This window comes from Rhineura floridana, chromosome 3, assembly GCF_030035675.1.
Source record: "Rhineura floridana isolate rRhiFlo1 chromosome 3, rRhiFlo1.hap2, whole genome shotgun sequence".
In the NCBI taxonomy this organism is placed as follows: domain Eukaryota; kingdom Metazoa; phylum Chordata; class Lepidosauria; order Squamata; family Rhineuridae; genus Rhineura; species Rhineura floridana.
This window is the reverse complement of record NC_084482.1, coordinates 89,321,926-89,348,225: the sequence shown is the minus strand read 5'-3', so window position 1 is coordinate 89,348,225 and position 26,300 is coordinate 89,321,926. Positions and strand designations below refer to the sequence as shown.

Below are 26,300 nucleotides of genomic sequence, written 5' to 3'. Positions count from 1 at the left end.
AATCACAACCCTGACTTCACTTATTGGCTAAAAACCTGAAAGGGGCAGGGATTAGAGCAGCCAGTACTAACAGAAGTTGCGAGGGCGGGGGCTGATGTTTTGGTTTGTATCTTTTGAACCAGACCACCTAGAAACTTAGTTTAAAAAAAAATGAAAACTAAGAGTCCAGAGATTAAGGTGACTTACCAGGAGACCACCCCCAAAAACCAGAGTCTCCACGCAAAAATCAGACACCTGACAACCCTAACCCTGACTCCAAATTAAGAGAGAGAGAGAAACAACTACAGGCACCACAGAACTGTTTCTGCAATGGCAGTTCACTTTCTCAGTAGCCTTCCTGAAGCCTCTGTGGATTCATTTTCTTGCTTTCATGCTGATCTGGGTAGGAGCCAGAGTTTGTAGAAACCACCCCTGGAGAGAAGGGACTTCTTGAAGGAAAAGAGCTGATTTGCATAAGTCTTTGCTCATCAGTTTTCTGGGGGAAATTGAGATTTCCCATAACTGCTGCAATCTGGAAAATCTAGCCAGGCTCATTCAACTTCACACATCATCAAGCATAGCCATAAAGCTCCTGGAATCAGAACATTTAGGCAGCAATTAAGGTAATGATGCCTGAAGCCCATTTTTAAAAACCCAGCATGCTCTTCCCCAGCTGTGCAAGACTAACAGGATTTAAAAACTTGGGCTATGTCAGTGGGTAGACAAGACTAAGATGTGTGCCAAGAAATATGGGCTGCTAACAATACCATGTTTTTATAAGTAGGTTCACTTAGATGTTCCCTCTCCACTGTCAGCTTTGCTAGTCTGTAAAACAAAATGTGATTTGATGTTACATGGAACTAGAGTTGCCAGGTTCAAGACCTGAGACTGATCCTGTATCTTTAGGAGAAGAGAAAGTCAGCCAAGTGCAGGTGTTCTTGCAACACTGTAATGGGAAAAACCACAAGGTGGAATTCTCCCTTCCCCCTGCACAACTTTTAAAGATACAGAAGACTTCTTGGAGGCCAGGCCTGGCAACCAAGAGGTCTTCTGTATCTTTAAAGGTTGTGCAAAGGGAAGGGAGAATTCCACCTTGTGGTTTTTCCCAGTACAGTGTTGCAAGAATGCTTGCACTTGGCTGACTTTCTCTTCTCCTAAAGATACAGGATCAGTCTCATGCCCTGAGCCTGGTAACCCTATATGGAACTGTAAACCATATCACTGCTACACATAGGAAAAAAGATCACTCTGTGGATGCTCAGTGAGCAGGCTTTTCTTACAATAGAATGAAGTCTCCCATTACTTTTTGCTTTCCCCTTGGAAAGTCTCAAGGGAGACCCATCATATCTGTTTTTTACAGCTGGTCTAATGAAAGACATGGGAAATTGCCAAGCACTTGAAATGGCCCAATGGCAGAGCCCGAAACTGGTACACTCCCATAGGAGGAAGCTACATACTACCACTGCCAGTTCAGTTACTTGACCTGTCATCCTTTTGTCAATGTTTAGAAAAAAGCCTGAACAGCCACAGATCAAATGACAAGTCACACTGAAATGACAAGCCACACTGAAATGCCTAGGAGTTAATGGGATGGGTGGATCAGTCCATTTGCATTCCGTGCCAGTATTCATATTTGTTCATTCATAAGTCCATTCTGCCCCATTTCCACATTAACCTGTGATTTTTTTTTAAAATGGAAATTTATATTTAAATATGTTATATTATTGAAATAGTATTTTGTGAAAATGTACATATTTAAATACAACTTTTTATCTCAATACATGCCTTTCTAAATGTATTTTACCCTGAAATATGGTGTTTGTTGATTTACACATTTTGAGCCAATGTATATAACGCAGATTTCAGGGAAGTGCCAAATCCAAAGGGCAATTCCATTCTCTGTATTATCCTGGAGGTGCAAATTAGGTCAGTTCGCTTAAAAATTCAGAATGAATGAAATTCTCCTCCATCCTTGTTTATGTGATCAGAGTTACATCATCATAACTTGAAGGCACATAACAAACACACACACACACACACCATGTTGGTCAAGATTTGACCAGCCTAACTCCAGCATTTCCCACAGTAAACCCATTTGGTTACAACCAGACTTTGCTCCTGCATAAAGAAGCATCACCTGAGTGCCTAATGGTGGAAAGGGAAGGTGCCAATTCCCCCTTCCCCTTGCAGCCCCCAGCATCATCACCCAAATTGTTCCAGGGGATTGGAGGACCCTCCAAAACAGTATGGGAGGTGGCAATGGCGAGGATCAGCAACAGTTGCCTCCCTGTGGATCCAGCCCATGTCAAGTGTGACAGGCATACACGTGTCACTAAAAATATAGTATCTGTGCACTGGGAAGCTATTGCAAACCTGAACTCCCAGAACAGGTCCACAAATATTGAATGATGTACATCTGCCTTTCACACTTGATGTGTTTACCCTGGCAAAACACCATGGTAATGCTGGTATAGCCACAGGGAAACATACTTTCCATGTAAACTATGAAATGGCTTTAAAACAGCAGCACCATATGCAGGGAAAAGCACTTCTCATCACCCTAAAACACACATGTGTAAACAAACACAGATGCAAAACAGGCAGGGGGAGGTGGGAGACACACACATAGACATATCCATGAAAGCAAGCACATCCACTGCTAGTCTGTATGTCCATGTGTGCCTCATCCATTTTAAAGATAGAATCCTTTCTGCCAACCACTCCTGGGCTAGACCTTCAGACTCTTTCTACAGTGCACACTCTACCAGACAATACTGCTGGGGCAGACCCAGCTTTACCACAGTACGTAAGTACACACACATTTCTGAAAGGGAGAAGGAAGTGTTGTTATTTTAACAGTACCTGATGCCATCTTCCCCTCTTGGAAACATCTTCCTGGGGGTTCAGCTGTGTACTGTTGGAGATTGGACCAACTGGCCAGGCACACAGGTTGGTCAGATGAACAAGAGGATGACTCTTCACCTGGGGAGCACATGTAGCCAGAGGACAGATGAGATGCAGGATAAAAAGATATTGCTAATTACAAAGCTCCCCAAGTGTCTTATTCCCATGCACCAGAGATGACGATAGCAAAAAAAAAAATTAACTCCTTGTTATCACAATGGTTGGAACCTTTCTCTCATGCAAGATTAGCAAGTGCTTGGCTGAAACCAGCTCTCCTAACCCTGCCAACCACAATTCATTAGCCTATTTATTTTAGTCCCAACTGTCTTTTAAAGGGGGAACTAGGTGTGTTTAGATAGATGAACTGAAACTAGTTTCACAAATTGTATAAACTATTAGGAGTCAGTTACCCTGCAATCTGGCACATTGTGTTAAAACAAGATTTTGTGACTGGCTTTGTGAGATTCACAGAGAAACAAGTTGTGGGGCATCATGGTCTCTGTTTATTGTTTGACTATGCTGCCAATTAAAACTGGCAGTGACTCTGGAGATCAGGTGGGAAGATGTATGCTGCTGCTTCAGATTGATATCAGCCTTAGGGCAGGTTCACACAATCCTGTACCACTTGGTTTCTTTACACTTGATAACTATACACCTGATGACCTGAAGCTAGAACAGACTCTACGGAAGGAATATGAAAGTTCAATTTATAGTGCTGATCTATGATAGCTCATCCACACATGGAAGTCCCTACCTGAGACGCCTTCTGATGTTCTCTTACCCGTTTGGGAGCCACCGTATAGTGGCTCCCAGCTGCACTGCTCAGACTACATAAAAGCCCTATGGGAGGACTCCAAGGCATAGCTCCTTCCCACACATTGCATTTCTTCTAAAATGGAGGCAATGCAAGCATGGGAAGGATTTGTCCTATGGAACTCATGCCAAGGGTTATGATGTTCTGTGAGTGGCTCTGGAAGAAGCCAAGCACAGCGGCTTGCCTTCCTGCAAAGGCAGCATCAAAAGCAGCTCCACACATTGCAATCATCAAGCGATGTATGTGTATATGTAAACCAATCCTAATTTGACCCATAATCTGACCCAAGCCTTCCCCATTGCTTAAGGTGAAACAGAAGACAGAGCACACCAGATTGGACCTGTATTTGAATTCCATTCAAAATCACAGAATAAAATAATTAGCTCACACACCCAGTTCCTTCCAATGCAGACAACATTACACAGGGATAATGCATACAGTGGATTGTATCCAACTCTGCTGTTCCACTTGTGCAGCAGACTTCTCCCCTCCTCTCCTCTGGGGGCGCAGGGAGAGGAGAGGAAGGGGAAGTCCTATTGCACAAGCAGAACTCTGCACGCATAGCATTGGATACAACCCAGTATCGTTATTGTTCTCTAATCAACCCTGTTAATGATCTGATTCACATATTCAGCTTGCATTAGATATCGCCAAAATCACTGTCCTGGGATTTCTCAGGCTATCACAATGAGCCTCCATGGGTCAATGAAACTGAGCCTCCCCACATCAAGTCAAAATCATGACAGCATAGTTGAGTGTACTGCAGCCATGAAAATAATCTCTGTGTTGGGAAATATAAGGAAGAAGACTGAACATAAAATTGCATCTACCATAATGCCTTTATATCAATCTATGATGCGAGTGCAAAAAGAATACCATGCATGGTTTTGTTCAACCCATATAAAAAGGGATATTGTAGAGCAAGAGAAGATGCAGCCAATGGTAACTAAAATGACCAGAACATCATCTTTATGGAGAAAAAATTAGGAAGTTGGCTTTTTTTCTTTTGGGTGAAAAGTGGGCTTAAACATGGGAGGGGCATGATCGCAGTTTACAAAGTTATGAAAGGTGAGAGACAGGAAAGACACAACAACATTTCACATGCATTCACCTTAGGCCACCATATCTTGCCATGATACAATAAAACCAAATTCTCCTGCTTATGAGTTCTTGGCTGTAAAAGGCATTAAGTTCTTTTTAAAAAAATCCAGCATAACCTGCAAGAGCCTTCTGCAAACAGGATGATGGTCCTTAGAAGTCCGGAAGCAAGAAAGATGTAAGTGGAGCATGCAGCATATTTTCCACGAAGGAAGCTATAAGAATCCAGCACCACAGACAAACTGCATAACAACACCATTTCTAACCATGTCTACTCAGAAATAAGTCCTATTGAACTCTGTGGGGTCTTACTCACAGGTAATTGGAGTTAGGATTACAGCCTGTTCACAAGGGTGTTCCCACCCCCTCAACCACTGATGATAGCGCAGAGAGCAAAGGAGCAAAAAATAGCAGCAGTCTGCTAGGTTAGCAGACCCTATCAGACCTCATTCTCCTGTGCTGCGGGCTACTCACCTGTGGACCACAATGAAAATTTCCTCTGGAAAGGGGCACCGAAACAGCAGCCCATGTGTCCACCATCCCATCCAGCTCCAAGGCCAGCAGTTTATTCTTTCTATGAGCCGTGGGACAAGACCAATTCAATCCACCACTTCAGTCCTTCTAAAGTGTTCTGTTAGTCATTGGGAAACAGCTTCTCAATGCACAATGCATCTTTTGATGGCTACCCTGCATTTGGAAGGTGGGAGGTGTGGCTGGGCCCATCTCCCAAAAGGCAGTGACTGCCCAGCCTCAGCTATTCACACTTCCAGTGGTTTGTCTCCCCTCCATGCTACTTCAGATTGTATCTCAAATGCCAGGCAGCACATTCTTGGCATTCTGAGCTTTGGTGGGTGGTGGAGAAAAATCCAGATCTCTCTTGAAAGGCTGGTTTGGGTCCTCCTTAAAGGCAGGCATGAAAAACCCACATGTCTGCACGGCACAATGTGCATGGTATGCAAATGAGGCACACTGCTTGTGCAAATCAAATCCATTGCAAATGTAACTCATATAATTTTGGTCAGGTGATTCACCTCTGCTCCTGCTGTACAAATGAAAACAGCAGGCCAAGAGTTGCAAACAGAAACAGATCTTCCTTAACTGTTTCACTGGCAGAGGATAAGGGGTTCTCTCATTAGCCCTCCCACAACCTGCACTCCATTTTCTGTTCTCTAACAATAGAGAAACATATTGTGGTAATAATACAGGCTATTGTGCTTCATGACGTTATAGCACAAAACCTCTAAAACTCCCATTTCAGTTAAAATGAGAATAAGAATTCAACATGATAAAGATTGCATTTATCATTATTACTGTTTTTAACCCACTTTCCTGTGTATAACACACCCACAGCAGCATGCAATAAAAGTAATATAAGGTTCACTCACACAGCATAAATGGTGATCAAATAATGGACAGCATCAGATAGAAACCAATCTCAAAAGACCACACGTACTGAAAAGCTTTCTGGAATAACCAGAATGATGGGGGCAAGTGTATCTCTCTTGGGGGGCTCTTCCTTAGCTTGGCTGCCACAATTAAAAAGACCCTATCCCTCATGAGCACCCACCTCTCCAACAGTGGGAGAACAGGGAATAGGACCACTGTTGCTGAGTTTTTGGTCAGGCTTAGGGATGGGGGAGAAATTCAATTCAAATCACATTTAAAGCCGAATTTATCAAAGCTGCACTTACCGAAACAACATGGGAACTGAAACACAGCTATCCACTGAAATGTGCACTTAATCCAAATTTTGTGATGCAGTTCTCCAACTAACTAATGTTTGCAAAAATATAGTAGGGGAAAGTGTGCATAAAAAGGAATATAGTAGTAAAAATGACATACAAAAATGCACTGTATTAGTAGAAACTGCTTGAAAAATGTGTACATAACAGAGCTTGGAAAAGTCACTTTTTTGAACTACAGCTCCCATCAGCCCCAGACAGCATGGCCACTGGATTGGGCTGATGGGAGTTGTAGTTCAAAAAAGTAACTTTTCCAAGCTCTGCATAAGTCAAAACTGCATACAAAAATGTGTTTAGGAGGAGAACTCACTAAAATGCTGGGGAATTTTCATGAGGATTTTTTTAAAAAATGGCAAATTGCTGCAGAAATGTAGCACCAAATTTAAGATTGGAAAAAGGAGAATCTGAGAGAACTGAAATTGACAAATCCTTCCATCCTTAGTTAGGCTCATACAGAAGGTGGCAGTTCTTAACATAACTTGGCCCCTGCCCACTTGGGAGCTAGTGCAGGTAACAGAAGACTGGTGAAATAGGGTCCAGTCTTTTGGCTTCAGGTAGCACCCTAGCAGCCACATTCCAGACAAATTGAAGCTTACAGACTGTCTTCAAGGGCAACCCCACTTAAAATGCATTATATTGCCCACCTGATAGTAACTAGGGCATGACTCACTGAAGCCAAGTATGACTTATCCAGCAATGGGTGCAGCTGGTATACTAGATGAAATTGGGAAAAGACACCACTGCCCATCCCCACTTGAGCATCTGGGAGGACCACTGGATCCTGCAGTATCCTCAAGCTGCATATTTGCTGCGTCAGGGGGATCACAACCACATCCTGAACAAGTTGCACACTTGCACCTGGACCATTAGATCCTCCAAGATGGAACTCATACTTTTTCTTTGGAATTTTTTAAACCTTAGCACAATTGTCTATAAACAAGTGCTTGCCCTTGCAAAGCAGAAGTAACTTCAGGCCTAGGGGTCATATGTGGCCCTCCAGGTCACGCTATGTGGCTCTTGGAGCTCTCCTTAGGTCCTACACCCAAGGGCTACATTCCCTTCTGGGCAACCTTCCAAGGACCGCATCCCAGTGGTGGCCAGGGAAAAAAGGAAAAGTGGGCAGAGCAATAAATGCAGATTTTACCTTGGTGCAGGAGCCTAATTTCTGCACACACCCCTCTGTCTTCCATCCAGAAAAACAAGAAGCACTATCAGAGTTCAAGCACACATTCCAGTCAGGCAAACACACCTGGGGTACAAAGGAGGGCCAGTGAGGGGTGTGGCCTGGGAGAGTTCTGAGGACAAACAGAGAGGTATGGAGGGTTGCATTTGGCCCCCATGCCTAAGGGTCCTCACCTCTGCCCTATAACCTCATAAAGATCAACTTAATTTTAGGATAGCCTTCTGTCCCCTTTACTGGCATAACATACTTCATGCAAAACCCTCATTAACATTAGCGGCATTCGCGGCATTCAGCCATATGCGAAAGATAAGAGAATCAAACACACCCAGTGGAAAAACAAAAAGGAAAGCTGGAAAGCTACACTCGCTGCACAGACCCCCTTATCTTTCTTCATTATTATAAATAATACCAACTCTATTCACAATAACCTCTGTCTTAACTCCTGTTTTCCACTGCTACTGAATGGGGGCACCCCCCCCACCTGTTTACATTTTCACCTCAGTCAAAGAAATGTTTGGCCCTGTTATGCAAAAAGCATTCATGGCTTAAAAATTACATCCACTGGCAGTTAATACAACAGACCCCAGTGATGGGCTGTTAGCATCACCTCCCCACACAATAATCAGAAATCACTCCTCAACACAAGGGGAAGAGGGGCTGTTGCTATCCCTGAATGTACCCATTTCTAGAGTCATGAATATGTAGACTATCACACACATACTTATTGCATCTTCCCCACATCCTTAGAAAGAGTTTGTTGTTATGTGCCTTCAAGTCGATTACGACTTATGGCGACCCCATGAATCAGAGACCTCCAAGAGCATCTGTCACGAACCACCCTGTTCAGATCTTGTAAGTTCAGGGCTGTGGCTTCCTTTATGGAATCAATCCATCTCTTGTTTGGTCTTCCTCTTTTTCTACTCCCTGCTGTTTTTCCCAACATTATTGTCTTTTCTAGTGAATCATGTCTTCTCATGATGTGTCCAAAGTATGATAACCTCAGTTTCATCATTTTAGCTTCTAGTGACAGTTCTGGTTTAATTTGGTCTAACACCCAATTATTTGTCTTTTTTGCATGGTATGCAGAAAGCTCTCCTCTAGCACCATATTTCAAATAAGTTGGTTTTTTTTCTCTTTTCCGCTTTTTTCATTGTCCAACTTTCACATCCATACATAGAGATCAGGAATACCATGGTCTGAATGATCCTGACTTTGGTGTTCAGTGATACATTATTGCATTTGAGGAACTTTTCTAGTTCTTTCACAGCTGCCCTCCCCAGTCCTAGACTTCTTCTGATTTCTTGACTATTGTCTCCATCTTGGTTAATGACAGTGCCAAGGTATTGATAATCCTTGACAAGTTCAATGTCCTCATGGTCAACTTTAAAGTTACATAAATCTTCTCTTGTCATTACTTTAGTCTTCTTGATGTTCAGCTGTAGTCCTGCTTGTGTGCTTTCCTCTTTAACTTTCATCAGCATTCATTTCAAATCATTACTGATTTCTGCTAAGAGTATGGTATCATCTCCATATCTTAAATTATTGATGTTTCTCCCTCCAATTTTCACACCTCCATCTTGGTCCAATCCCGCTTTCCATACGATATGTTCTGTGTATAGATGAAACAAACAGGGTGACAAAATACACCGCTGTCTCACACCCTTTTCTATTGGGAACCAATCAGTTTCTCCATATTCTGTCCTTACAGTAGCCTCTTGTCCAGAGTATAGGTTGCGCATCAGGATAATCAGATGCTGTGGCACCCCCATTTCTTTTAAAGCATTCCATAGTTTTTCATGATCTACATCATGATTTTCTTCAGAAATTCCTTGGTCCGTTCCATTATCCAACGTATGTTTGCGATATGATCTCTGGTGCCTCTTCCCTTTCTAAATCCAGCTTGGACATCTGGCATTTCTCGCTCCATATATGGCAAGAGCCTTTGTTGTAGAATCTTGAGCATTACTTTACTTGCATGGGATATTAAGGCAATAGTTCGATAATTACTGCATTCCCTGGGATCCCCTTTCTTTGTAATTGGGATATATATTGAACGCTTCCAGTCTGTGGGCGATTGTTTAGTTTTCCATATTTCTTGACAAATGTTTGTCAGAATTTGGACAGATTCAGTCTCAGTAGCTTGTAGCAACTCTATTCATGGTGATTTGTTTCTTCCAAGAATTTTAGGAGCAGGTTTCACCTCACATTCTAAAATTTCTGGTTCTTCATCATATGGTTCCTCCGTGAATGAATCTGTCATCCTGGCATCTCTTTTATAGAGTTCTTCAGTGTATTGCTTCCATCTTCCTTTATTTCTTCTCAGTCAGTCAGTGTGTTCCCCTGTTGATTATTCAACATCTCTACTATTGGTTTAAATTTCCTTTTCATTTCTCTAATCTTTTGGAATAGGGCTCTTGTTCTTCCCATTTTGTTGTCCTTTTCTATTTCTATACAATAACTATTGTAATAGTTTTCTTTGTCCCTACGTACTAGTCATTGTATAGTTGCATTTAGGGTTCTAATCGTGTTTCTATCTCCTTTTGCTTTTGCTTTCCTTCTCTCTTTAACCATTTTAAGAGTTTCTTCAGTCATCCATTGAGGTCCTTCTCTCTTTTTAACTAGAGGTATTGTCTTTTTGCATTCTTCCCTGATAATGTCCCTGACTTCAGTCCATAGTTCTTCTGGTTCTCTGTCAACTAAGTTTAAAGCCTCAAATCTGTTCCTTATTTGATCTTTATATTCTTAGTTAGAGAGTTGGATGCAATTGTGTGGGTAGGGACAACACGACCAGCTAAAACTGGAGACATGGGGTACCCAGAATTGTGGATGATGGTTAGGTACAGTCTTCTCTTCACCCTCACCAAAAATCATAAATTTGATTCTGAACTTCACTGGAGCTGCGAGGTGAAGATCTTCTTGTGGTGATGTGAGGCAGAAGGCAGGCTGGCCTGAGGAAGAGGTTGGAAAAATACGAACAGTCCATGCTTCACCACAGTCAGAAATAAAAGAACGTTGTCTGTTTCCCTCACCAGGAATGGAGAGATATGAGCCAGGCTGGCTAGATGAAGAGAGAAGTTATCAAGAGCCACTGTGTGGGAGGAGCTTATTACTCTGGCTAGGTTCCACCTCCACTGTCAGAGACAGTATGTCTCAGAATAGCAGTGGCTGTTGCACTGAGGTCCTGTTTACAAGCTCCCCATGGGTACCTGGCTGCCCACTGTGAGACAGGGATGGAAAGGTCTGTCTGTTTCTGTTCTCTCCGCTTCTCATTTTTCCAGTGTTAAATTCAGTTCTCTACATTTCTACAGCAATCTGAGCATTTTTTTTAAATCCTCATGAAAATTCTCCACCATTTTAGTGTGAATTTCTCCCAATAAACATTTTTATAGGCAGTTTTGACAAAGGAACACATTTTTGCAAGCCATTTCTCATCATTCCATGCCTTTTTGCATGTTATTTTTACTCATTTATTCATTTTTATGCACACTTTCCCCTAATATATGCACTTTTGTAAATGTTGTGTAGCTGATGACCTATATCCCAAAATTCAAGGCATGGCTGTGTTTTGGTTCTCATGTTGTTTCAGAAATCGAGAATTTGATAAATTCTGCTTGAAATGTGAACTAAATCGAAATTCTCATCCATCCCTACTGTGAGAACAGGATACTGAATTATATGGGCCATTGTGCCTGATCCAGCAGGCTCTTCTTTTGTTCTCTGAATACTGAGTGAAGACATAGAAATCTCACTCATCAATCAATATGGATAGGAATGGATCACCTTAACCTCCAAATATGAGGAACAGGTTGTTGCCCTATCTTGCTGACATGTGTGGGATTATCTTTACGTCTAAAATCTGAAAGTCATCAGAGGAAGGTGTCTGGATCTTTTCACACCTTTTGTAGCTTCTTGACAACAAACTACTTACTGTACTATGGAAGACTATAACAGTCCAGGCTGTGCAAAGCAGATCTTTTCTAAGTACTGTAATAGCTATTTCACTGGGCTGCAGATAGTGAACAGGAGGGTATCCAATGTATAAGTATTTATATATGGAACAAGTAGCTGTGCAAACATTCTCTCTCTCTCTCTTTCTCTCTCTCTTTCTGTGTATGTGTGTGTGTATAAATCTATAGTGGCTAGAAACCTTTAACATAAAATTAGATTATCCACTATATTTTGGGTTTACTGGGCTGTGTGCCAGAAGTTAGAGTTTATGACATGTAGCAAAGTCATGACCATCTATTAAACTGTTGTTTTGTATTCGAGTTCTTTGCTGCAGTTGTGAACACAAGAAACGTAAGGTCTATTTGCATATTACTCTCCTCTAAGCGCAGTAAGTAGGAAAGGGAAACTGCAGAGAAACTGCAATGTCCATTCGATCAGACATAAAGTCTGGCATACAAAACTTGATTTGGGCAAGCAGACTGCAGTTAGCGGGTGAGGGAGTGTAATTCGTTAAGAGTCTAGGACTCTTACTGCTCTACCAAGGGTCAGAGTGCCTGGAATTAGAGAAGATCCTGTGCAGCATGACAACTCTTCTTAGTGACAGATGGATCCTCTTTTTTTACCATGCATTTGTTACATATATTTTATCTTCCTACAGTGAGTTTGCATACCTCCGCTTCCTCATATGACTCAGCTTCTCAATTATGCATGTTCAAGATCACCCCTGTTTATTCAAGAAAAATTCATCTGGGGAGGGGGAACTCTCTCTGATGCTCACTTGTAATCACAGATTAAGAGTTAGGCTGCAGATTTACTTCCAAGTAAACATGCACAGGATTATTCTGTAAATTACTATTCCACCTTAACCCTATTTTGTGTGTGTGTGTACAAACGGCTAAAGTCATCATGAATCCACACCCTTGGGAATGCAGGAAGTATGCTGGGATGCTGAGGCGGCAATCCTATACACACTTATCTGGGAGTAAGCTCCAATGAATTCACTGAGACTTGCTTCGAAGGACCTATGCACAGGACTGTGCTGCATAACACAAATTAGGGCATTGTGAATATTTTTTTCATATAGTGTGTCCCAATGCTCCCCACTGATATGGCTGTTTTTCAGTATCTGAGCTGCATGCTGGGTTAAGTTCTTTCTTATGCCACTTCCACCACACCAAGGCCACTGTGGTGGAGAGATTTGAAGTGCTAGAATTGGGCTGGAGAGCCTCTGATTGGAACATAGGAAGGTGCCTTACCCTGAGTCAGACCACTGGTCCATCTAGCTGACTAGCAACGGCTCTCCACGGTTTCAGATGGGGAGTCTCTCCCAGCCTTACCTGAAGATGGTGGGGATTGAACCTGGGAACTTCAGCATGCAAGGCAGATACTCTACCATTGAGCTACAGGCCTTTCACCACCCTGGCTTCACCACCCTGAATTTCTTGAAGGAAGGGGTAGGCTTCACTTTCTGTGCTCTCAATTTCTTGTTCTTCTAGGTAGTGCAATGATATTTGGTCATGAAAAGTGCATTTTTGCACAGAACTCTGCAGAACTTTTTGGTGTGGACTGTGCCACCTGCAGTAATACCCCTCCCCCATTCTTTTGGATAGCATATAGATCAAAGAAAGTTCACAGCATATGACATCCACATGGCTTGGAAGTTAGCTAAAGCTGCGGACTATGGACCATGGCATACCCACGGAATGTAGGAAACTGTCCATTGTTCCATCTGGCTTAGTAGTGTTTGCACTGACTGGCAACAGCTCTCCGAGATTTCAGACAAGGGGCATTCCCAACCCTACCTAGAGATGACAGCGACTGAAGCTGGTACCTTAAGCATGCAAAGCAGATGCTCTGCCACTGTGCTACTATGGCCTTTCCCTGGAAAGAAAGATAGGAAAAAAGGGAAAGGGGTGGAGAGCAGAAGAAGTGCATGCAGACGTAACACCTTCGCTTTCCTGAGTCTTGTTTCAGTCAGTGAGCTCAGAGGAGCTCCTCCGGTACCTCGCCTGTCTCCTCTATGTATAGTGAGCGCACGGGGCAGAACCTGCAACGCTTGTACACGCCGTCCCAGTCTGTGCTGCTGACCGCACAGGAAGGCGACAGGCAATGGAAGGACGCGGAGCGGAACTGTGGACGGGAGGGAGGTCTCAATAATAGAATAAGAATAAGGATACAGCAGGATCAAAACCGGCGGTACTGACCTGGAGGCTCATCTGCAGAAGTCCCCTTCGAGCCCCAACATGCTGCCTCTTCCCCTTCCAAAAGCACCTCGGCGGCGCAGCTGGGAGGAGGAGAAAGGGGGGGGCGGCTTGGCAGGGGGGAAAAAACTTCAGAGAAACTCCCGGCGCGAAGGGAGGGCAGCCCACAGGCTGGCGGTGCGTGGGGAAGCCTGTGGCCCGCCCTCTTCGCGCAAGGAAAAGGAATGTCTTCAGCGGGCGTCTTACCAGCCTTCCCGCGAGGGAGCCTCGGTTTCCCAGCAGTGCAGTGGAACGGTGAGGTCAGTGGGTTGCCCAGGAGCCAAACCGTAAACAGCTCGGGAGAGAGGGAGAAAAAAGAGGCTAGCTGGCCCAAACTGGCGTTCTACAATAATTAGCAGGGTGTTTATCTACCACCACCACCTTCCTAAACAATGAAAGGAGATGGGGGGGGGAGCGAGCTGCGAGTTTGCAAGGGGCCGGGTGTGGAGGCCGGTCGCAGTGTTGTTCGCGGTCACACATTGCCGTCAGCTGGCCTGAAACTCTGCCCCGGTTTGTTTGCTAAAACTAGCTATTCTGGTCCAGCCACCTGCACAACTCCACAATTTCCCGTCTCTCTGTGTGTGTCCTTGAAACAGCGACATTTCACCGCTAGTTAAAGATCAACTGAGATTGCAGAGCCGCCTTGTCTCCTTGACATTGGTGTGGGGAGGGGGAGTGAGCGAGATATGATTTAATGCCACTTTTCACGTTACAGATTAGCGGGGGTGGGGGGAGCTGTGGCCTTCCAGATGCTAGACTCCAAGTCCCATCACAGCCCCAGCGGGCATGACTAATGATCGGGGACAGTGAAGTGTGTAGTCTAGCAACATCTAGTGTTCACCAGAGTTGAACTGGTGTAGTCTGAGTGTTCATATAGTGCGCACTGCCATGGCTGAAGCTATATGCATCCATTTACTTTTGTCTCTCTCCCTGAGCCAATACAAAGTTCCATGCATTTCCAGTTCCTACTCTGTAACATGAGTCACCAGAGGCCTCGCAAGCCTTGGACCAGTGCCTGGATGCAGTGTTGGTCTGGATGAGGGCCAATGCACTGAGATTGAATCCTGGCAAAATAGGGGCTCTGTGGGTTTGTGGTTTCTGTGTTGGGGAGATAGGCCATTTGTCTGTTCTGGATAGGGTTGGCCTCCCTCTGAAAGAACAAGTGTGCAGTCTTGGGGTGTTCCTAGATCCATCTCTCTCACTGGAGACCCAGGTGTCTTCAGTAGCTAGGGACACCTTTTATCAGCCTACTGTAGAGTGATGCAACAGTTGCTGCCATTCCTGGACCGTGATAGCTTACCCAGGCATTGGGGATCTCACTATTGGATTACTGGACATGTGCTGTATATGTGGGGCTATTCTTAAGACTGGGCTGGAAGCTTCAGTTAGCGCAGAATGTAGCAGTTTGTTACAGCTTACCAAGAGCATACAACATTGCCGCCCTGGGCTCCTGCTGGGAGGAAGGGCGGGATACAAATTAAATAAATAAATACATAATTGTTGCTAAGAGATCTGCCCTGGCTGTCAGTATGCTACTGGGTCAAATTTAAGGTGCTCTTGTTGGTTTATAAACCCCTAAATGACTTGGGGCAGTTTACTTGAGGGACTGCCTTGCCGCATATATTCCTGTCTAAACCGTTAATCAACTGAGGTACTTTTACTAATGTCTCATGATGCCCTGTATGACCATCAGGAACAGAGCATTCAGTGTGGGAACACTGATGTTATAGAACTCCCTCCCAATGTGTATTAAGCAAAAATCATCTGTTCTATCTCTTAGGTGTTTGCTGAAAAAAAATGTTGTTTAATGAAGCTTCCCCTGAAGTGTGACCAGCTTTATATTAGTAGTTTTCTGATTGCTGAACAGTTTTTAATATTTGACTGTTTATATATAAATCTGTGCAATAAATAAGTGTGCAATAAATAACAAACCATGCATGTATGTGGCCATACACACACACAAAATACATTAAAAACATAGTGTTGTGAGTTTGCTGTCTGTGAATAGCTCTAGCACTACAAACTTAAGAGTCTCGGATTTGAGAAAATAGCATTAGTATTAATGGCTGTGGACTGTCCCCTACAAGGTTAGTTCACTTTAAAGGGTGGTGTTTGAAAGGAGTGCTTGGCAGATTGTGTGCAGTTGTGGACAAAGCCAATCCAGCGCTCCTGCTGGTGCATTTGCACAGTCCTGACCTCCCTGTCACCTTGCCCATCCCACTGTTCTTCCCATTAAACAGCAGTGACTCTGCTACTGTGAGGTCAGGTAAGCACCACCACACCACACACCACCATCTGCTACTGATTGTGTGTCCAAGAAACAGTAGTTGGCATTTTTGCCAGAGAGACAGACTGACTTTCTAGCAGGGGTTAACTGAAACTGGAGCTGCAGCATTGGAGCCAGTTGCCTAAGTTGCTCTCTACTTTCTATGAGTGCCCCCCCTCTTTATGTGTAATGAATCATCCACAGATAAGTGAACCCAGAAGTGCTGTCCCTGGAACTTCTTCCTCAGGGGAACATATAAACAATATGGTTGGTCAATTCACTCTCTACACACATACGAACCTAAGAAGAGTCCTGCTGAATCAGACCAAAGGTCTATCTAGTCCAGCACCCTGTTTCCCACAGTGGCCAACCAATGCCTCTGGGAAGCCCACAACTGGGACATGGGGGCAACAAGCTTCTTACACGGTTATTCTCCAGTAGCTGTTATTTAGAGGCATCCTGAAGATAGCATTTAAACCATCAGGGGTAGTAGCCATTGATAGCTTTTCCCTCAATGAATGCACATCACAGGAACTGTATACAATCTATACACAAAACTATTCTACCATTAGAAATCTTCATGCACATTAATTCCAGTGTCATTTGATCCCAGGCAATATTATGTGTGATGCAAAATGTTCATTGTCTTTCATGGAGATTCTGAGGTGGAGTGTAAAAACATTGCTAGTGGAAACAAAGCAGGCGTAGTTACTTAATTTATGGTTCACCTGGCATTCCAACCTTTGGCAGACATACTTTCAAGAAGAATCTAAAGAATGCAACCTTAAGTTCATCATGTTCATTTGCCAGGACATGATATGTTTAGCTGCTTGGAAGACTAAGCAGGGTTTTTGTTTTGTTTTGTTTTGTAGGGATGGGGAGGGAGGAAACAGGAAAGCTGTTCCTTGCTTGCTTAAGGGTGGAAAGGATTTCCTGACAGCCTTTAGAAGGCAGGATGCAAGAAGTCCCTGCTGCATGCATTTTGGTTGCTAGACAGACCTGAAGGGACAGCATCTTGATGATACTGCAGGGATAAAAACCCTGTAAATATATAAATCAAGGGCAGGCAATGTCCAGAGGATGCTGGACTATAACTATGGTCATCCTTCCCGACCATTGGCCATGCTGGCTGGGGCTGATGGGAGTTGGAATCTAATAGCATCTGGAGAGCATCGTGTTGGCTACCCCTGGTGTAAAGAGACACTGCATCCCATTGCTTAATGTCTATTCCAGCCTGGAAGAATTTGCTACCAAATGCGATGGTGGCAGCTTTAGCAATAATGCTAAGAAATTATAAAGCACTGAGAGTTCAGAGCACATCCCACATTATCTCATTAATCAGCAGTAATTACACCTGGCATGATCTCGTCCAACCCAAATAATATTTTAAGAGATAAGGTCACAGTCTCCTTAACACATCCTCCAAACACACATGCAATTATTCCTCAGGAACCCCTGTATCACTGGTTATTATGATTAGAAAATAACCAAGTGCATGCTGTCATCGTCCACCAGGTTTTTGGCAATTTAATCTTCCATTTTGCTGATCCTCCCTGAAACTTGGAGTAGTACCCTGGTCTTGACTTAAATTGTTCTGGTCTGGGTAAAAAGGGATTCCCCCACTCCCGCTCCATCACCCATACCTTTAGCATCCCAGTGTGGTAACATGTTCCTCAGACAGAGCTTCCTGATGCCACCCATTATTACAAATGCAGAACTTCTCACTCTCAAATGCACACAACATTCCAGTGCATTCTTGTTCTTAGGATTCATATGCAAAGCAGCCACTTCTAACACTGCAAGCTTCTTCTTTGGGGAATCATGAAAACATAAGTAAATTGCACCCACTTCCTCTCCACAGGAACCAGCCCACAAGAGGCACGCAAGCACAGAGGGAAAGAAACCCCTGGGGAGCCTTGCCTTTAATGGGAGCCAGAGTGCCAACTCCCTTCCTTCCTGGAGAAGGGCGGATTCCATTTCTTCCAGTGCCTGTTTCTTCCTCCTGGCCTTGAGTCCTTGGATGGCAGGAACAGATCGACTTGGAACTCCTCCATCCTGCAGAAATCTTCCACCTTGCTTTAAAAGGGAAAGGGTACCTTGTGGATGGAGAATGGCTCCTGGCTGGTTGATTCCCCATTGCATAAGTAGCAGCTGCCAAACAGAAGTAATTTTTGCCTCACCTTGCAGCTACTTTTTCACTCATGAGCTGTCATTTTGTTTTGCTATTAAGCTTTGCTAGAAATATCCCTATCTTGCATCTCCAACAGTGCTAAGTACCCTTAAATCCATAAATAATGCAGGGTAATCAATGGCCTTTTGATGCAGGTAGAGTGCAAACATCAACCTGCATAGCAAAATGTTACAGGCCTTTGTGAAGATGAGGGGCCACAATGGAATCTGAAAGACAATTCTAGGGAGACTGAGTTGCTAATGGGGCTGGAGCTGTGCAGCTTGATGTCATTGTCTCAACCGCAGTTCATAGCATTATATCCTTTAAAGCTTTTAATAGCATTAAAAGCTGTTCTCCAATACTTTGATACAGGGCATTGAGAATGCACCTTTATTGGATATGTTCAGGCTGCCACCTTGATTGCAAGCTAAGATCTCTTCCACACACACTTTGCCACACATCCTCTACTAACATTTTATGTGTTATGTGTTCATGGGGAGTGTCACATTGAAAGCTAACCTGAACATCTAATTTTTGAGAGTCTGTATGAAATGCAACTTCACCAGAACATTGAAATGAAAATGGACTGCCTTCAAGTCGATCCCAACTTATGGCTACCCTAGGAATAGGGTTTTCATGGTAAGCGGTATTCAGAGGGGGTTTACCATTGCCTCCCTCTGAGGCTAGTCCTACCCGGCTGGCTAGGGCCTGCTCAGCTTGCCACAGCTGCACAAGCCAGCCCCTTCCTTGTCTGCAACTGCCAACTGGGGGGCAACTGGGCTCCTTGGGACTATGCAGCTTGCCATGGCTGCACAGGTGGCAGGGCATGTAACCCCTGAGCCACTCACTGGAGGTGATCTTTCGCTGCCTCTTGACACCCAGGAGACACGAGCGGGGATTTGAACGCACAGACTCTGGACTCCCAGCCAGGCTCTCCTCCCCACTGTGCTATACCAGCTCTAACATTACCCTGACTTAAAACATTTCCATTTTTTATTTTTATTAAAGCATTCATATTCTTTGTGTCATAAAAACAAGGCATCATTCAGTGCTTACTCAAGAATACAACAAAATTATAAATTCAGTGAACAGAATTAAACCTGTCATAATCTCTCCCTCAGAATGGATAGTCTTCCCCAACCTGGTGCCCTCCAGATGTTCTCAGTGTATATCATCATGGGAGGAGGCCCTGCTGTTTATGCCATGACTGGCAGATTGCCATCTAGTGACAACATGAATGCAGGCCCTTACTGCAGTGGCACCGGCCCTTTGGAAAACACTTCACAGTGCAACCGAGAGGTGTCAGCTCTGATGTATTTTAGATGTCTGTTAAAAACTTACTTGTTTGATCAGGCATTTCATGTTTAGATTGTGCTACTCAGTACTTTGTTTTTGTATTTTGATTCTGGATTTTTATTGGCATTAAGAGGGGAGAGTGTTCTTGCACTCGAGTCCTGCTTGCGGGCTTCCCCCAGGTACCTGGTTGGCCACTGTGAGAACAGGATGCTGGACTAGATGGGCCACTGGCCTGATCCAGCAGGCTCTTCTTATGTTCTTATTTGTATTTTAGTCTTGATTTTATGGTTTTTACTCTGTAAACAGCTTAGAGTGTTTTACAACTGCTTTGTAAACTGCTTAGAGTCCCAGACTATGGTCTGAAGGCACATGAGGCCACCACCTTGCTGAAGCTAAGCAGGTCTGGGTGTGGTCAGTGTCTGGATGGGAAACCAGCTGTATGCCACCTTGGGTTTCTTGATTAAAGAAAGGTGGGATATAAACATAGTAAATAAATAAAGCAGTCTAGAAATTGATTAAATAAATAAACTCCTGTGCCATCCCTGACTATTGGACATGCTGGTCAAGACTGATGGGAGTTGTAGCTCAGCATCATCTGGAAGCACCAGGTTGGGGAAGACCAGCTATCACACTTTACCATACAACCAGGGGTCATTGTCATTTCAAACAAGACATAATGGACATATAAACACCTCTTTTTAGAAGAAACAACCAGACTGGCCAGTTTCAGCACAGGTTCTGTGGCTCATTTGGGATACTTTTCCTGTGGCCCATAACAACAGAACTGCATTAAGCAAGTCACCCAAGCCACCTTTCCTTTAGGGAACAAGCTTCATTACACAAGTAAACAGCTGGAACAGGGAGAGCTAACAGGAAAGCTCCAGATACACATTTGCCCCAGTAGGCAGGGGCTGATCAGGACCCAAAGATCAGAAAAAAAGTTGGATCATCAGGCACGGCAAATCGACTCAAAACTAATAAGTAGTTTTAACACCTGATATATTTAAAGCCTTTGACTGTGCAGAATGAGAATTTCTGGTTCAATTGGTACGAACATTGAGCTAATATATAGTGATTTGTGGACTACATTGAGAATAAAAGATTTGAACTCTAAATTGACTGACATCCAACATGGAACAAAACAGGGTTGCCCTCTTTTCCCCCTTATGTTTGTAGCCTCTCGCCTTAGGGATTAGATCCAATGAGAACATTGCAGGCGTGAAAATGATCAGAGATGTGTGCACCTTAAATCTCTTTGCAATGATATGGCTGTAATGGTAAAAACAAACCCTCTAGAGGCAGAAGAGGCACCAAGGAAGAGCTGGCAGACTTTTAAAAGGTTGCAGCCTCAACTTTTCCAAGTCTTTTTCAAGTCAGAAGCCATGTTTTTTAATACCCCTCCACAGATGCAATTTGATTTTTCTAGGTTTCTTCACATTCCGATATGCTACAGAAAATTCAGGTACTTAGGAATACAAATAACTAAAAATCTGAACAGACTTGAAGTAGCCAATTATGAGAAAGTGGAAGGTAATCTGCAAGGATGTCTGCAGGTGGAAAAAGCTGAAAACAATTCTGGATAGGATAGCAGCAGTAAAATTCATGATCCTGCTGAGACCGCTATTCTTATTTCAGACTCTTCAGTTACAGTTAAACAGCTTTATAGTTGGCAAAAGCAGTTGAATAATAATAATTATTTGCTCTAAATGAGTTCGTATTAGGAAAGATTTGTTATACTGACTGACCAGATTTGGTGGTTGGGGGGAGGCTCTCCAACTTATCATTGTATTATGAAGTGAGCCAAATGCTATATTCTTAATTTCTGAGGATCCCAAGACACAACAGATTAAACTAGAGGATAGTCTTGTTACTAACATACCTATGCATATACTCCCATTTCTGAATCATAAGTTCAGGTCCTTAACCTGGATAAAAAATGAATACACTGCTATGCTGTTCAGGGTCTGGATCAAGAGGGTGGCTTCACTCTCTCCAAGGGTCTCTTCTTCTGTTGCATTCAGCATTTTGGAATGAGCATAGATCATATAATATTAGAGGATGAAGGCATGCCAACCTCTACAGAATTATAAGACTTTTATGTGGATCAAAGTGTTTAGAGAACTCTCCTGCATAACGGAGCAAGATATTCAACCCATGCCAAGTCTAGCTCTCTTAAATCTGTTCTCAGACAACCAACTCAACCTTTTCTGCAAGAAGTTAATTTTACAATTGCTCCTTGCTGCCAGGGCTACTGTTGCAAAACACTGAAAAGATTTCCAGATCATTGCTCTTACTTGCTGGTATAAGAAGATGTGACAAATAGCTTAACTGGAGAAGTTGTCATATAAGTTGAGACTCATGAGGAGACAAATTAAAAGGGACCTTTTCTTCCCAATACAGTTCAAGTTTATAGAGTACACTAATGTACAGGAACACAGGAGGGCAGCCCCAATGGCATAATCCTCAGTATGGTCCCAGTAATGGGATGAGATAGGCAGCTCCTAAGGTTTATGTTCATTTTGAGAGTCAGATATGACTGGCTATTGTATCTGTAATGAGAGATGGTACACCATTTTTTCACATATTTATGCTCTACTGTACGTTACACAATTTTGCCCTGAGGGGGGTTGGGGCCGCATTACATGACTTATTGTATGGTATGTCTTGTGCATGGACTGTTCAATGATGACACTATGAGGGATCCATCTGGGGTTTTCTTTTTTGGTTGTTTTTATGTGAAGTAGATCTGAAAATCAATACAATCTAAAGAAAGAAAGAAAGAAAGAAAGTTGGACTTCCGTGAAGGATAATGGGACTTTTTGTTTGCACAAGACAAGCCAAAAGAGAACAAAATGCCTGATTATATGGAATCTCTGCCTTGACCTGTCAATCAGAATGCAAGAATATTATTGCAATACACTTAATAAAGGTAAAGTTGTTAGAAGAGGAATTAGGATGATGGGGATACTATCAGAGCTGAGGGTTTTATGTGAGGTGCGTAGGTGCCTAGAAAGATACATGATTATTAATTTACTTAACAAGTTTGGAAGCAGATAGTGTTGGAGACCCACTCAGGTGAGTCTTGACCAAGCACTACTAAGAGGGTGTGATACACAACAGTGTTCCATAAGCCTCTGCAAAATAATAAATTTAATCAAACAGAGAAAACCTACAGCATCCTATTGGCAAATAATTCTGCCTTCTACAAGTCTACATAGAGACTTTGTAGTCACCATCACTTGATGTGTTTGCATTGACAGTGTGGATTCTTTAGCACCAGCTTCACAAATACCATATTTCATTTACCTAACACTGTAAATGGAATCAGTTTCCTTTACTGAGGGCTGGTCTACCTTTTTCAGTTTAGAATTTTAATCTCAATCATGAAATATTTCACGATCAGTCAAATCAAAATTTACTATACGTTCTCAGACCTGCTAAGAAAAACCAACATTGGAAAGTAAACATATTGATTTCTGCTAGTTAAATTTACAAACTTGCTTACAGAATGATGGTGTAATCCTATACATGTCTTAGAAGTTAAGCCCTATTTGAATTCAATGGGACTTCATCCCAGATAAGTGTGTATAGCAGGAGTGGGCGCAGCCAGTTGCCTCATTTCATGTGTGTGGGGGGGGGGGTGCCTGGAGGGAGAGAATGAGGGTGGGAGGAGGAAGCTGAGATGATAGAGCCAAGGAAGGTAAAGGGAGACAAAGGCCACATTCATACCATACATTTATTCCACTTTAAACAGTCATGGCTTCCCCTAAGGAATCCTGGGAAGAGTGGTTTGTTAAGGGTGCTGAGAGATGCAAGGAGACTCCTATTCCCTTCACAGAGCTACAGTCAATCCCTCTTCCCAGAGAACTCTGGGAACTGGAGCTCTGAGAGGGGCATTGGAGTCTGCTAACAACTCTCAGCATGTCTCACAAACTACCCAGGATTCTTTGGGGGAAACCATGACTATATAAAGGGGAATAATAGTGGAATAAATGTGTGGTGTGAATGTGGCCAAAGAGTTTGGGGGAATGATCAGCTCAGACAGATCAATCTATCTTTTCCTCAGCAGCCCACTGGGCAGAGGGGGAAAAAAAGAAGGGGTGATTGAGAGAGAGATAAAAGAGGTAACCCCATCCAGTTTTGTGCTGGCCCTGCCTACTACCAGCATGAAACTCCCAACAGATTAACCCTAAGGAATCAATACAGCGCTTAACTGCAGCAGTTGCTTACTATTCTAGGGATGTATATCCTGCCTTTAACAAGTTCCCAGGACAGCTTACAAAATGTTGACATGACAGTGAAACTAATGAAAGCAAAAACATTCACATACCTCATTATAAAAAAGTAACAGAAGAGCAACCAGCAAAAATAAAACAAATGCAAAGCACCCTGCAAGTGATTCACGGAGGATTAAAAAACCTGGAGAAATCAAAAGGTTGTATCCAATCTAATGTTAGTCCTACTCAAGGTAAACCCATTGAAATTGATGGATATGATGAACTTAAGTCCATTAATTTCAGTGGACATAGATGGCTACAACCCAAAAGGTCACTGCCAAAAGAGCAAAGGTAGGCAACAGACATGAGGTTGAAATGAGCTAGAGGAAACAGGACTGAACTAAGATTTTGTAAGACATAGCCATGCACCTCACGTTTAATACTAAAGTTAGCCCAAAATAAATTGTTTCCCAGTATTACTTGCTGCACACTATTATTGCTGCCACCAAGCAGTTATGCAATCATAAGAAGACATGAAATAGTCTGTGTGGTGGTGACACAGTGCAGGAAATAGGTCCCAAGTGATGGGGATTGTGGAAGGAAACATATAAATGGCCAATGAGCTGAACAATGACAACTACTTAACCCTTTCCAAGTGGGTTAGAAGCACTGGGTAGGAGGCATTCAGAAGTCTAAGAAGCACAATCTTCTTAAAAGAGGGAAATTCAAATTGTCAGCCTGTGTGCCAAAACTGAATTGGGAATCCTTAAGTTGGTTTGCTACATTCTGAGCCATGATCACCAACACAGCTTCCTTTTTGTCCCCTTCCTTCTGCTAAGCTCCTTACCTCTTTCCCTTGCAGTTTGTTTACTAGAAGGATAGTAACATTTCAGCAATTGTAATACATTATCAATTAGAACTCACAACAGTGCAATCCTGTGCACCCTTACTCAGAACAAAGTTCCACTGGGACTTGCTTCCAAGTAATGTTCGTAGGACTGCAGCCTAAATAGATGGCATATGTCTACTGCAGCATCATGAAATAATGCTTATTTGATGTTTATTTAACAAAATCTGTATACTGCTTAACTGTAAACGAAACCTCTAAGAATATAAAATATACATTAAAGACATATATTACTGTTTTAAAATATTTATATATATATTTTATGCACTTACTTGCTGCTATGTTCCACATGCAGACATTTCCAGAATAGGTGGACAGGACCCCTTGTGGTAAGTTCATGTGTCCATGCAATTAGCTTAATTCTATTAAGCAATGTTCTCTGTTGCTTCCAACTTCAGAAGGGGTCTCTAAGGTGTTGTTCTTTAGAAGCCCAATGTGCCCTAAAATCAAATAAAATACCAAGGATCCTCGGAGTCATTTTGTTGTCCTGTGTTTAGAGGCAAAGGGTAACAACAATTTTGTTCACTGGTAAAGGAGGAATCAATTGTCAGACTATAAATATCTGGGCATATGAGGAATGGAAACTACTTGCAACTTGTTGTTCCCAGATGAAGGCAACTCCTTCCTTTAGAAATCCCCGACAGGAATTCTGATAAAGGACTTGATGCCAACAAACCTTAATAAACCTTCATCTCATTCCCCATATTCTGAAATCAATTTGGCAATCAATCAAAAGACCCATTGTTACACACAGTCTGCAAGATATGCTGGGGGGGACAGTGGGTGGTCCTTTGTGCTTTCTCTGTGGGAATTTTTGAGCAATCCAAACTTTCAACAGTGCCAAACATCTTCAGCCTGCAGTTTTGTTATCTGTAAAACTAATAAAGAGCAGTGGAAGAACCTTTCAATTTTACCTTGCAAACATGGGGGAGGAGGTGAGATGCACACATTTAAAGGAGTGTTTTAGTTGGATCCGGACCATCTTATGTTTGTTCCCAGCCGAACTCCTTCGGTAAAGCATATTTTATTATTTTTGGTGGAGACTTCATTTTCTATCATCTTAAAATGTTCAGATATCCCAGACATGGTCAAAGCTGGCAAACTGACAGTTCTAGAGAATGGACTTTAAAAGAAAAAGAGTAAAAAGGCTTTGCTTCCTCTTTCCTGAGTACCAGGAAGTCCATGGCAGAACATCAGCTTCCTTTGGAGCAGAGATCACTAGAGATATACCATACAAGAGGTCTGTGTATGTCTCTGTGTGTGTGTGTTGTAGAGCTTGAAAAGGAATAATATGGCTTCAGCCAAAACCACTGGTGGTTTCATTTCCAAGGCAACATTAGACTGCGTCCCTGGCTATTTCTGAGCACAGAAGCAAGTCTGCTTCAATGGTCTATTTTGAAGCCACATGCACAGTTTGAAGCAAAGCACATTTTTTTTCAAACTCCCATTTTCAGGACATCATTTGTGATGGACAGAGTAGAGTTGGATTTAGGGTCAGGTGACCACACAGTTGCCTGGGTTGCTGAGCTATGAAAG

At 42.9% G+C, this 26,300-nt stretch overlaps 1 protein-coding gene across 13 annotated transcripts in view; it reads right to left on the bottom strand.

Moving 5' to 3' along the window:
- Positions 1-25,901, bottom strand: part of SH3TC2 (SH3 domain and tetratricopeptide repeats 2) — a 73,060-nt gene extending 47,159 nt beyond the window's left edge. For 9 of the 13 annotated variants that reach the window (XR_009761375.1, XM_061616866.1, XM_061616871.1 and 6 more), the window contains exons 1-3: positions 25,679-25,901; positions 25,037-25,204; positions 2,842-2,961 (exon numbers count right to left, since the gene is read on the bottom strand). Coding sequence is in view for 10 of the 13 variants with exons in the window: in XM_061616866.1 (XP_061472850.1) it covers positions 2,842-2,961; positions 25,037-25,103 (187 nt within the window). In the remaining 3 variants the exon portion in view is untranslated. Of the gene's footprint in view, positions 1-2,841; positions 2,962-5,269; positions 5,341-13,872; positions 13,940-25,036; positions 25,345-25,678 lie in introns of those variants that run through there. The other 4 variants (XM_061616867.1, XM_061616868.1, XM_061616872.1 and 1 more) reach the window with 4 other exon arrangements.
- Between the last annotated feature and the right edge of the window lie 399 nt (positions 25,902-26,300).